We start from the raw sequence: 14,308 nt of genomic DNA on the forward strand, positions 1-14,308 counted from the left end.
ATTATTTAAGAAAGGGACATTTTGCTTCATCAGCACGATATTAAATAAATAATCGATCGACGCACGACTTTGTTCTGCTTCATGTGTACAATATGCATTAATTGATTGATCCCTTGAGTTGATCGGCCAATATAAAAAATATTATGGTGTTTTTTCTTTACAACAAAGATTACATAATTATATGGTAAAAAGCAATTATGATTGGTACTGTTGGGACCCATGCATGCACCTAGCTAGCTAGCATCAGGTGACTGTAAGAATATTACTTACTAAATGCCATGGCATAGATGTCTACTGCTGATCAAGTGTCTACTGCATGTCTATATGCACAAGCAAAAGATTAGAATGTATCTTTTACATGTGCAAAACCATGTCATTCTTCCACTTGTTATATATTTTATAACCATATATTCTCCTAGTCATGTTTCGCAAAGTGCATATAGAAACACGATTAACAGCTTAGAAAAAGATGCTTATTAGTCTCCTCCTCCTCATGGCAAATAGAATAGATTTTTTATCCTCAGAAAATCTTTAGAGACAATCACCTTGGCCAGTAGACATAGAAGCATTCAAACCAACTTTAGGGATTAGGACTTAGAATGAAAATATTCTTAACCCTACTAAACTAAATCTCTTTGATGAAGAAAGCACATTATTTTCAGATTTTTACTATTGTGGCAATGGATAATATTTGGTTCACTAGAAATCAAAAAATTCATGCAAACAGCAAGATAGCAGTAGATCAATTTGTCAAAAAAAACCTAAGACATGTATCAGGAACATTGTAAAGCATGGGAATGGAAATGTTCAGAACCCAATTCAAATTGGAACTGGAAACCACCTGAATTTGAAGACACCTACTCCATCACATTTGATGCTGCAGTGAGACAACATGGTAGTACATTAGCAGCAGTTTGCATATCAAAAAATGGAGAAGTTCAATTTGTAGTGACTAGGTTTGTACAAAGTACTGATCCAAATTAGAGTGAAGCAATGTCAGCCTACATAGGAGTTCAAGAAACATTCACAAGAAATATTAACAAAGTTATCATACACAAGAAATATTAACAAAGTTATCATAGAAGGAGATTCACTGAATGTTATCAACAACATTAATCATCCACAAAAATCAAATAATTGGGAATCAGAAGGAGTAGCAAGGGATACCGAATTTTTGTTAAAAGAGCTAGAAGAATGGAGAGTAGTCAAGATACATTGATCACAATATTGATGTGCGCATTCACTAGTACAATGGGCATATTCCAATAATAAGTTTGGAAAAATCCATCTGATAGAAATACCACCATGTTTATTAGCTTTTCATAGTGGGAATGACCCTCCCTTAGGTATTAGAAGCATAATCTCAAGAAATGATTTGTAATATAATCTACTTTTGTACTAGTGCTCTTTTTTATAATGAAGTCATTTTAGAGAGAGAGAGAAAAAAAAAGAAAAAGAAAAAGAAAAACATCTAGCTAATTGTATATATATGAATGAGTGAAGGGGGGATTGGAAGGGTCGGGAAGGACGTCGGTTGGAGGGTAAGAGAATGGACAAGGTGGTGTTGGTCGCACCAGAGTGCGGCGGCGCACTGCAGGAGACGAAGAAACGGACGGGAGAGAGGAGAGGAGGGGCTCGTGCGTAGGAGAAAACCAAGGGCAAAACGGAAATTTGGAAATAGAAGCAGGGACAAAATGGGAATAAGACCAGGGGCAAAACGAGAATTTGAAAATAGAAGTAGGGGTAAAATGGAAAAAAATTATTATACGAAAATATTGTTCATCTTGATTCGCACTTGTATATATAGTAGATATAAATTGATGTATATCTAAAATGATAAATTATTTAAGAAAGGGACATTGTGCTTCATCAGCACGATATTAAATAAATAATCGATCGACGCACAATTTTTACAATATGCATTAATTGATTGATCCCTTGGGTTGATCGGCCAATATAAAAAATATTATGCTGTTTTTTCTTTACGCCAAAGATGATTTTGTTCTGCTTCATGTGTACAATATGCATTAATTGATTGATCCCTTGAGTTGATCGGCCAATATAAAAAATATTATCTTATTTTTTCCTTACAACAAAGATTACATAATTGTATGGTAAAAAGCAATTATGATTGGTTAAGTTGGGACCCATGCATGCACCTAGCTAGCTAGCATGATGTGACTGTAATTACGCCATGGTATAGATGTCTACTGCTGATCAAGTGTCTACTTCATGTCTATCTGCACGAGCAAAAGATGCGAATTAAGGAAACTTTTTACATGTGCAAAACCATGTCATTCTTCCACTTGTTATATATTTTACCATATATTCTCCAAGTCATGTTGCGGAAAGTGCACGTAGAAACATGACTAACAGCTAGCTACTTGTATATATATGAATGAGTGGAAGGGCCGGCATTGTTGTGGTGCCAAACACTTGGGAGGAAAGAAATGGCTCTGCCATTATGGTTGATGCAATCGGGGCAAGAGCTACAAAAAATACCCGTCAATCCCGGCCTCCTATCTCTTCTTTTCATCTTTTCACTTCTTCATGTTTTTAGACGAATATTTAGAAGTGGCAAAACCAATTTACCACCATCGCCACCAAAGCTTCCACTCATAGGCAACCTTCATCAGCTTGGCACACTCCCACATCGCTCTTTTCAAGCCCTTTCCAAGAAATATGGCCCTGTAATGCTCTTGCACTTGGGTCATGCTCCAACCCTTGTGGTTTCATCTCCAGATATGGCAAAAGAAATCATGAAGACACATGATATCGTTTTCTCAAATCGGCCAAGAACCACAGCAGCTAACATCTTATTTTACGGTTGTACAGACATAGGTTATGCGCCCTACGGTGAGTATTGGAGACAAGCTAAGAAAATTTGTGTCGTCGAACTTTTGAGTCCGAAAAAAGTGCAATCGTTCCAATATGTAAGGGAAGAAGAAGTTGCTCTATTAACAAATATGTTACGTGAGTCGTGCCTCAAACAGACTTCTGTTAATCTAAGGGAGATGTTCGTTGCAACCTCAATCAGCATAATCTTTAGATGTGCTCTTGGACAGAAATTCGAAGGAGGAGATAGTAAGAGCAAGTTTGGACAGCTATCAAGAAGGCTATCGGTGCTACAGACAGCATTTTGTGTGGGCGATTTTTTTCCTTCTTTGGGATGGATTGATGTTCTTACCGGATTGATCCCAAATTTGAAATCCACTTTTAAAGAAGTAGATGATTTTTTAGATCTACTCGTTGAAGAACACCAGACAATCACACGTGATAACTATGAAAAATCGAATAAGAAAGATTTTGTGGATATTCTTCACCAACTTCGGGAGGATGGTAGGCTTGAATTTGAACTCACTCTCGACAACCTCAAAGCAATAGTATTGGTCTCTCTCTCTCTCTCTCTCTCTCTCTCTCTCTCTCTCTGTGTGAAACACACACATATTCAAAATAGCACACAGCATGTAAAACTTTCTTTTTGAATAATTTCAGGACATGCTTATTGGAGGAAGTGATTCGACTTCAACAATTTTGGAATGGTTAATGGCGGAGCTCATAAAAAATCCTAGCATCATGAAGAGAGCACAAGAAGAGGTGAGAAGAGTTGTGGGTAACAAGCTGAAGATAGATGAGAATGACATCAACCAAATGGATTACTTGAAATGCATCATAAAGGAGACTTTCAGATTGCATGCACCCCTTCCTTTTCTAGTACCTCGCGAAACATCAGGAAGTGTGAAACTTGGCAATTATGATATTCCAGAAAAAACAAAAGTATTTGTTAATACATGGGCAATACAAAGGGACCCAACTGCATGGGAGAGGCCAGAAGAATTTCTCCCTGAGAGATTCATTGATAACGCAATTGATTTCAAAGGCCAAGACTTTGAATTTCTCCCATTTGGAGGTGGGAGAAGGGGATGTCCTGGACTGACATTTGGTGTTGCTGCAATTGAATATGTGATTGCCAACATATTATGCTGGTTTGACTGGAGGCTGTCAGGAGCCAATTTATCAGGGAAGGAGTTGGACATGGGAGAGGTTTTCGGCCTCCTTTTGTCTAAGAAAGTTCCTCTTCATCTAGTACCAACACTACATGACTCTCCTCCATCCGTCCATTAAGACCATATTTGCATGAGATGGTTTTGCACCTAATATTGCTTTTTTATGCAAGAGGATGATCCTAGCTGAAATGGGGAGGGAGCTCATAATTCACCATGCCATGTGCTAATTACTTGGTACTATCAAGCTCAACTTGCCGCATTCATTGTGGTGGCTTTCATTTTACTTTTCAAGTTCGTTTTAAATATTGTCTTCGCGTGAAAAAGCTACTGTGTGTTTTTTTCTTTTTTTCTTTTTGTTTTGAAGCTTATCTTTGTAATTATGTTCAAGTGTGGAAGCTATCTAAGCTTCGTAATTTGTTGTTGGATTTAATTAGTGAAAATGTTGTATCTTTTATATATTATGAATAAATTAGGGGGCAAAGCAAATCCTTCGTAAAAACTTAAAATAAAAATAAAAAAAACAGTTTTCAATTATTCTTTCTTGTAACTAACTTATTTCTCGTTCTATAAAAACAAATGTATATTCAAGTGTGTATTTCAATGTACAGGAAATGTCTATTTATAGTTGAATCAACTAGGCCTGTGATAAATAAGGAAATAAATCGAGAGATAAATACAAATACAATCAAGCCCGAATGGCAAAATATTATATCCTAAGAATATTCCATAATATGGGAATATTGTAAGATGCACCAAATCATGAAAATATTATGAGATATACTAGTAAATATTCCTAAATATACTAACATCCTCCCCCAAACTCAATGTGGCGAAGTCAATTAGAGTTTGGAAAAAAGATCACCCAACTAACTAGGTGTATCGGATTTCCTAAATATGTCAGCAGGATTCTCTTCAAAGGAGACCATATGTAAGTGAAAGGAGCCCTGCTAACGATGATGGCATACAAAGTGACAATCTATTTCAATGTGTTTAGAATGCTCATAAACAACGTCGTTGTGAGCTATTTGCATGACACTCTGATTATCACAATATATCATATATACTATTTGGAAGGGAATTTCCCTTCTGGACAGCACTGTCGAAGGCCCCTAGGCCCTTGGGAGGGGCTTGGCCCAAACCACACAAGCGCCAGCAGGTGCTTGGGCCCCTGGGCTACGAATTGTAGGCTAAGAAATGATAGTAAGCCCTAGTACCCGGGACCACCAACGGGGCACGCACCTAATATGGGTACAAGGGAATGCCACAAGGGCAACACAGAAATATCTGCAGATGGCAATCGTGTCAAAAGACACCCCAAGCCAGAGTAGTGGGGTCATGGGTGCAACAAGGACAGAGGGCTTGAATGGTTGGTGCACGCACCTAATATGGGTACAAGGGAATGCCACAAGGGCAACACAGAAATATCTGCAAATGACAATCGTGTCAAAAGACACCCCAAGCCAGAGTAGTGGGGTCGTGGGTACAACAAGGACAGAGGGCTTGAATGAGAGTCCTCCAACCTCGAGTATGATGGTGGAACACAACAATGGTCTCCCATACAATCTGCAGACCTTTCCCCTCGTGGGGACTACTCTGGCTCAATATAAATATCCCTTCTCGAAGCAAGAAAAAGGTTCGGTTCTATTCCTTTCCTCCATTCGCATTCATATATATACTCAGATAATCTGACTAACTTAAGCATCGAAGGTGTCTCTTACCACCCCAACCTCCTTCCCTTGTGAACCTTTGCAGGACAAGTGGACCGATAAGTTGGTTGGGTGCAAAGCACATTATCAACATTGGCGCCGTCTGTGGGATCTCAAAACACCACAATATTAACAGTGTTCAAAGGTTGGCAGGGCGAATCATCGCGCTTAATTGATTCGTTGCCCATGCAACAGACAAGCCTAGGAATGGAACTCCGAGTGCGACCCAGCATTCCAGCAATTGAAGGAATACTTAGCCCACCCCCTACTCCTCAACCTCTCAATATCGCCTAACGCCGTGTTAGCAGTCCTGGTCCAGGATATTGAAGGAGGGAAAAGTCTCTTCGACTATACTAGTCGAGCATTTCGAGGGGCAGAGGCCCAATATCCTAGGATAGACATGGTAGCCTTCGCTTTGGTCATCACATCCTGACAATTGAGGCCGTATTTCCAACCCCACTCAATAAAGGTGCTAATCGACACCTCACTCAAGAAAGTGCTGCAAAGGCTTGATTCTTACAAACGCTTAATGAATTTGTCCATCAAGCTCAACGAGTTTGACATAAAGCACCTCCACCGAAAGGCAATGAGACAACATGCATTAGCTGACTTTGTGGCAGAGTTTGTTGACTTTCCAGAGGTTACCCTTGTCATGCCTACAGGAAAGCCATGGCAGATCTTTGTAGATGGCTCGTCTTGCAGGGCTGGCAGGGGGTAGGGGTATACATCATCACCAAATCCAGAGAGGAACAAGATTACTCTATCAAACTTGCCTTTAAGACCACCAATAATGAGGTGAAGTATGAAGCACTAGTTGTCGAGCTAACCATTGGCAGGACATTGGGGGCATCAGAGGTCGAAGTAAGGGTCGATTCGTAGGTAGTTGTCAGTCAATTATTGGAGGGATTCGCCACAAAAAGTAAAAAACTAAAAAAATACATGCAGTTGGTCTGGGTGAAATGGGATACCTTTCGATACTTCTGTATCCAATAGATACCGAGGGAGAAAAACCGACGGGTGGACAAGTTAGCTCGGGCAGCATCAGGGCAAGAGGACACCCCTACCCAAACAGACAATTTCTTGAATAACGAACCTTCCCGCCATCGAGGCTATGATAGTGGCAATATAACCTGACTATCTAGAATGGGCAGCAAACGTAGTAAAATATCTAGATGCCAACGAGGTATCTGACGACAAGCAAGAATCTTGAAAGGTCACAAATAAAGTAGCACGGTTCACTTTGGTGGACGGGGTTTTATACAAGTGAGGCTTTTTAGAACCTCTCCTCTGACGCGTCTCGACTACAAAAGCCCAATATATACTGGCCAAGGTTCATGAAGGGATATGTGGAAACTACTTCGCAGGGAGAGCTTTGGCGAGAAAGGTGATGAGGGCTAGGTACTTTGGCTCCACGCCCTTGAAGACGTAAAGGAATTCGTCAAGAAGTGCCAGAGATGTCAAGTGCACGTACCAGTACCTCACTGCCCCCCCCCCCCCCCCCCCCCCCGCCCCCCCGGCGAATAGTTGACATCTATCATGTCACCTTGGCCCTTTGTACAATGGAGAGTGGACTTGGTCGGTCCCTGCCAGTGAGCAAGGGAGGAGCAAAGTTTGTAATCATCGTCGTAGATTACTTTACGAAGTGGGTAAAGGCAAAAGCTTTAGGAACCATAATAATAAGTGCTATCACAAGATTTTTATGGAAGTTTGTAATTTGCCAGTTTGGCATCCCGGAGAGTATCATCTCAAACAACGGGCGAGAACTCTACTTTGCCACTATCACGATTGGTGCACCGAGTTAGGAATAAAAGCCAAGTTTTCATCCTAGTACACTTACAATCGAACAGGCAGGTCGAAGCTACTAACAAGACTCTATTAGCGACACTGAAGAAGAAGCTAACAGATAGAAGAGGCGCTTGGGTAGAGGAGCTGCCAGGAGTCCTATCGGGCACAAAACCATAGTCAGAACACCCACCGGAGAGACGCCTTTCACCTTGACATACATAAGCGACATAGAGATTGGGATTCAACATTTTGACCTAGACTCCAACAAGGAAAGAACGAGAGAGCAACTAGACTTGTTAGACAAAAAAAAGACAGGAGGTCAGACGAAAGTAGGTAAGAGGAAGGCCGAGCAGTATCTCAACAAGCGTGTACGGCCCAAATCCTTTCAGTTGGAAACTTAGTACTAAAGTAGACTGGAGTAACCAGACAAAAAGAAGTGAAGCTGGTGCCTCGATGGGAAGGTCAATCATGGTTACTACTACCAATCGACTAGGGTCATATCGCCTAACAGATGGCAAAGGAAATGAGTTATGACACCTATGGAATGTAGAACATTTGAAGAAGTATTTCCCGTAAACTGTAAAACTAACAAACGTACTAAGCCAAGGTGGCACAAGTATAAATTTTTTAATGTGTTTCTCTGCGTTGTTCCTTTGGCAAACAAAATCTTTCAAGTTTATAGACACGTTGCAATGCACATGTTGAGACTGAGTCCCTCGACTTAGTACCGCGACCCTCACGGGAAACCTTTCGAGTCCCAGACTCACCATGATGCACAAGTCAGGACCAAGTCCCTCGACTTGGTACCATGATCCTCGCGAGAAGCCTTTTGAGTCCCTAGACTCACCACGATGCACAAGTCGGGACCAAGTCCCTCGGCTCGGTACCACAACCCTCACGGGAAATCTTTGACTCACTGCAACACACAAGTCGAGACCAAGTCCCTCAACTTGGTGCCTTGACTTTCCCGGGAAACCTTTCGAGTCTCCAGACTTGTCGCAATGCACAAGTCACAACCATGCCCCTCGACTTGGTACCGCCACCCTCGCGAGAAGCCATTTGGGATACCATTGTATAAGCAAACAATGGATCGAAGGACCAATTATAATATCACAGATCAAGACGCTTATAAGGCAAAAGAAAGAAAAAAAAAAAAAAAAAAAAAAAGAGACAATTGCATTCCATATGGGGGAAATGAAAAAAAAAAAAAAACAACAACAAAAACATAATTGGGGGTACGAAAATCACGACAATAAAGGTGTTCAAGGGCATGGAAGGGGTTCTCCAAAGGCAGCAGGCATCATGTCCTTCCCTATAGTTTTAGCAAATTCAAATGCCTTTTGGTCAAGAGAAAGAGAGGACAAGTCTAGAGTCCTTAGGTCAACCCTGGGGTTCTGCAGCTCATGGTCCTTCAACCGCTCGAGCCCCTCCTTGAAGCCATAACCCTAGGCCTTGTTGCAAACTGCCTTAGCATGCTTCATTTGGGCCAACAGATCTTTCACAGATGCCTGGGTAGCCTCCCAGATGGACTCATGAGCCTAGATCTTCAAGTGTCGAGATTGAATTGCGTCACGAGCCAAGGTAAGCTCAGAATCAAGGGACTGGATGCAGGAATCCCACTTCTTTATAATGTCCTTTTTGCGCGCCGCAGTTTTGGTGATCTCGAAGTACTTGTTCCATATCCAATTATGCGACCTCACAATTGAGCTATGGTAGTCGGTAAGCTTCCTGTTCTCGGACCTCAGAGTGTCGCAAGATGACCTAAACTCCTCCAACTCAGACTTCCATTTCTCCAGCATATTTGGGAACCAAGGTTGCTCATCCTCCAAGAGCTTGGCCTCTAAGCTGCTCGGCCTTCGTGATGGTCTCCACCATGGACTCCCTCTCTTGATTTGCCTCCTCGGCCTCCCAATTGGCCTTCTTGATCTCGAGGCGGGCAAGAATCGAAAGGGATCAAAGCACCCAGACCGCCTATTTGAGATATCCTTTCTCTTCAACGATTATAGCAGCTAGACGATCGGCCCTCTGAGACACAAGGAACGTGTATATAGACACAAGGAATGAGAATAAACAAAGGAAGCAACAAAGAAAGGGCAAACTAAAGTACCTATGAGAAAATACCCCTTAGCTTGTCGGCCTCCCATTTGATGGCCTCAGCATGCACCCTGGCAAAGCCTGGTCCCGTCACCCAAAGATCACTACCACTGGCTTGGAAGGAAAACCTGACACTTCCAACTGCCAAAGAGGCTCAGCGAAAGACGGGGTAGCCAAGCGTGAGGTACTAGCATCGATGAATGCACCCCTTGCCAAAGCAGAGGTGGCTAGTGGGGGCACCTCCTCGGAGAGCACTCCGGAGGGCATCCCCAATGTGACCTCCACTTTCAGCATGGAACCGCTCGATTCGATGTCTCCTGCTGCAGATGATCATCCTTCTGTCACAGGATATTCCCTTGATTCCTGCAAGGCTTCCACATCTGGAATGAGACATTCAACATAGTGGAATCCAGCTCAATAATGCCCGCTGCACCAAGGTCAAGCACCATGCTAGCTGTGGCAGTCGTGTACAACAAATAGTTCTTGGCACCGCCAGAATGAGGAATGCTAGGGAGATGTTCCTCCAAGATAGAAAAGGAGAAGATCTCTTGCTCATAAGTCTAGTTAAAAGGTGGAGAGGGGATGGAAACCCTGTCATCGCTAAGTTCAACCATTAACATGCCCCACAGGTTGTACTCTTCAACAAGGGGGTTCAAGACCTTTGCCATTACACCAGAAGTCGCCACCATGGAAAAATCCACCTCAATTGGTAACTTGCGAGCCGGTGAGTCTGCAACCTCTGGGACGTCTTCAAAAGGTATGCGTAGCTCGCTGAACTCTCTCGAGGCAGGTTGGCTTGTTTGGTTTGTAACACTACTATTTCAAATCTTGAGGTCGATAATATTTTGTTTTGCAAATGTTAATATGTTATAAACCTTGCTAAGAGTTTGCTGACAGTGATGAGAGAGAGAGAGAGAGAGAGAGATTGAAAGTGAGGAGGGAGAGAGAGACTCAAATCAAATACTAACAACTTCTCCTCACTCTTAGCAAACTTACTCTCAGCAAAATCTTTCCAACACAATTTTTGGTGGGATTGTGTTTTCAGTTGATGAGACTTTTTCAATTTAATGGGATTGTAATTTATCTCTTCGATTTTTATTGTGGGATTGGACCGTTGTGGATTTGAGCTTTCCTAGATGCATCCCATGCCGGATTTGTGAAATAAATGCCTCATTGTTTTAGTTGATAAAGGAAATTTCTCTGTTTACATTTGAATAAAAAAAATGGATCTGTGAAAACTCTCTCTCTTTGGAAGCTACCAAACAGAGATATATTATATAGAGAATAGATATTTCAGTTGATGGGTTCGAATCTTCCTTCATGATTTTTCCAATAATTTTCCCCAAATTCAATGTCTGGTAGGTTGCAGAGAGAGAAAGAGTTTGCTAAGAGTGAGGAAAGGTGGCCTCATTTGGTTAGAAAGATAGATGAAATGAAAGTTGAATAAAATATTGCTAGAATATTATTTTTTAATATTACTTTTGTTTTGAGATTTGAAAACTTTGAATTATTATTTTTATTTTGTTTAGGAGTATGAGAAAGTTGTAATTATTAGATGAGTTGAAATGGTTTATGTAAAAAAACTAGGACTAACATTTAAAAGAAAATGTTAGTATCTGATTCTATTATAGGTTTATGAAACCATTGACATGTCTCTTTGTGATTAGAAGGTGAAAATCTTACATTTTCACCTCATTCGAGTTTAAGATTTTCTCAATTAAATACCCATCAATTCTGTCCTTATCTTTTTTTCATATTTTCATTTCTATATGTTTTTAGATGTATAATTAGATGGGGCAAAGTCAATTTACGTCCATCACCACCAAAACTTCTAATCATAGGCAATCTTCACAAGCTTGGCCTGCACCCTCCCACACCACTAATCTTTTCAAACCATTTCTATGATGTATATATGTTAACAGATATGCTGATCAGCACTCCAGCTCCAGTTATGGCAACAAGATCACAACATCCCTGAATCAAAGGACCTCACTGCAGATCAAGACTCACAAGGAAATATCCAACCATTGACTTGTTGCATTAATATTTAGATTTGTATCTAGCTGTACATGATAAAAAATATATATATATATTCATAGTTATTCTCTTAATTGTATATTTCCTTCTTCTTATACACTGAACTTTGTATTTCCTAAAATTAGAATCAATGCAATATTGGTTCTGCGGTGCAGAAACCAAAATATTCATTGTGTGCTTTGTACTTTTTTTCATGGTATCAGAGCTATCCTAGGATAGCTTCTCTAATCCTATTTTGAATATGAAATCCTCTTCACATAACACAACCACACTCACCTTATCTAGCATTACACACCACATTTCCACCAAATTGGATGGATCAAATTATTTGAACTGGGTATTACAGTTCCTGCTCATTCACAAAAGCCATGAACTTATGGGTGCTGTCGATGGCTTAGAACCATGCCCACCTCGATTCCTTTCTAATGAATCTAAAAAATAACCATTGTAAGTAACCCGGATTACACTGTGTGGCAAAAGAAAGACCAGTATCTCCTTGGCTGGTATACTACCACACTTTCTGACAGTGTTTTGTCCTCCATCTATGGATTGAACACTTCAAAACAAGTGTGGACATCTTTGGCTTCTAGGTTTGCATCTCAATCAAGATCTAGAGTTGCTTACCTAAAACGCCAACTTCAAACATTGCAGCAAGGTTCTCGGGCCTGTTTTAAATATCTTGGTCAAGACACATCTTGGTCTGATCAACTGATGGTTGTGGGAAAGCCAGTAGAAGATGATGATCTAGTCTCCTACATTCTTGGTGGACTTACTTCGCAACTTTGAGGCTCTATTGGGAAACCAGCAACCTTCCAACACTGACTCGAGTAACTTTGCACTCTACTCTCATAAGCCAAAGGTACTCCAATTCTCATTACAAAGTCAAAGCCTTCAAGACAGAACAAAAATCCCTTTAAACACAACCAAAAAAGGTCAGACAGCAACAACTCCTCCAAGAATCCCTTTCATGGTGATTCAAATTTGTGGAAAAACTAGTAACCAAGCCTTGGATTGCTATCAACATATGAATTTTGCCAATCAAGGCACACATCCACTAGCTCAGATTGTTCCCATGGTAGCTAGAACCAATTATGGAACAAAAGAAACTCAAGAGTAGCCTTGGTATGCAGATAGCGGTGCCAACAACCATGGAACAAGAGCTTTGGAAAACTTATCCCTTCAAAAACCATACAAAGGTGATGAAGAGGTGGAAGCAGGTAATGGTACAGGTTTGTCTATTGCCAATAGAGGTTCCATTGTACTTCATAACTCCAATACATCATTTAAATTGAATAGAATCCTTCATTGCCCTTCTGCTGTTGCCATCCAAAGATTTTGTGCTGATAACTCTTGCTGGTTCCTTTTGACTGACTCCCACAATTTTGTGAAGGACAAATGCACAGGCTAGATTCTTTTCCAAGGGCAAAGTAAAGATGGACTCTACCCAATCTACATATCCAAGTCAGCAAACAAAGTCAAGAAAAGATTAGGACATCCCTCTTCTCTTGTTTTTGATAGAATAAAGAGTCTTGCTCAGATTCCTGTTACTCAGTCTGGTCAACATAATTCCTTTTGTGAATCTTGTCAACTAGCCAAGGCTGAATCTCTTCCATTTTCTAAATCAAATAATTAACCTTTGCACCTCTTGAAATTATATATTCTGATCTTTCGAGTTCACCTATTATTTCTAATAATGGCTGCAAATACTATGTGTCATTCATATACAATTTCTCTCGATTCACTTGGATATACCCCTTGTAATCAAAAGCTGAAACATTTGAATGCTTCATTAACTTCAAATGAATTGCTGAAAATCTACTAACCACCAAAATTAAAACATTCCAATCAAATGGAAGAGGTGAATTCACTTCAAATCAGTTCACTAGATCCCTTGAATCCAACGGCATCATGAGAAGGTTATCATGTCCCTAACTCCTCAACAAAATAGCTTAATAGAAAGAAAACATAGACATATAGTAAAGAGTGGGTTGGCTCTCCTAGCTCAATCAAAACTCCCCTCAAAATATTGGATTGATGCTTGTAACACTGTTGTCTACCTCATTAATAGGTTACTCACAGCAATATTGCAAAATCAATCCCCCTATGCCAAGTTAGTTAAAAAAATAACCTGATTACACTCTTATTAGAGTCTTTGGGTGTTCATGTTTACCTCTCATTCGTCCCTATAATCAGCACAAGCTACTATACAAATCCAAGAGGTGCATTTTTCTTGGCTATGCTTCAGATTATAGAGGTTACGAATGTATCTTATGTCTCGCAAAATAATCATGGGTAGACATGTTGTTTTCGATGTACACTCATTTCCAACTCAAGGTTGGACCTCCTCTCAAACATTGCCCTCTGCAAAAGATACTAGTCCTCCAGTAACTTGCACTTCACAGGTAGTAAGTCCTTTACCTTAGCACTCACAAATTTATATTCCTTCTAATGTTTCTTTGGTTAATTCAAATGTGGAAGGTTCACCTTCTCCCACTTTTCTTAATGATGAACCATTAGAATCCAATGATCAAGCAACTAGCTCAATTTCACCAGTCATTGAAACTTAAGACAGTGAACCACACAATACAATTCCTCAATCCAATTCAGTCTCTGCCTAGCCTTTACATTCAATAGTTACCAGATCTCAAGATGGCTCTCAAAAAATCAAAGACTTCTCAA

At 40.5% G+C, this 14,308-nt stretch overlaps 1 protein-coding gene across 1 annotated transcript; it reads left to right on the forward strand.

The window, feature by feature from the left end:
• Positions 1-2,387: 2,387 nt before the first annotated feature.
• Positions 2,388-4,491, forward strand: LOC121268858 (cytochrome P450 71A1-like). Its single transcript, XM_041173122.1, has 2 exons — positions 2,388-3,389; positions 3,496-4,491. Exons 1-2 carry the CDS (start codon positions 2,451-2,453, stop codon positions 4,123-4,125), a joined length of 1,569 nt encoding a protein of 522 aa, XP_041029056.1. The 5' UTR covers positions 2,388-2,450; the 3' UTR covers positions 4,126-4,491.
• Positions 4,492-14,308: the final 9,817 nt, after the last annotated feature.

Source organism: Juglans microcarpa x Juglans regia, chromosome 6D (assembly GCF_004785595.1).
Source record: "Juglans microcarpa x Juglans regia isolate MS1-56 chromosome 6D, Jm3101_v1.0, whole genome shotgun sequence".
Taxonomy (NCBI): Eukaryota; Viridiplantae; Streptophyta; class Magnoliopsida; order Fagales; family Juglandaceae; genus Juglans; species Juglans microcarpa x Juglans regia.

Excerpts from the sequence above, each read along its gene's own strand:
- LOC121268858 (XM_041173122.1), top strand. The coding sequence starts at position 2,451 with ATGGCTCTGCCATTATGGTTGATGCAATCGGGGCAAGAGCTACAAAAA. Across the intron at positions 3,390-3,495 it reads ACCTCAAAGCAATAGTATTG|GACATGCTTATTGGAGGAAG; the intron begins GTCTCTCTCTCT and ends GAATAATTTCAG.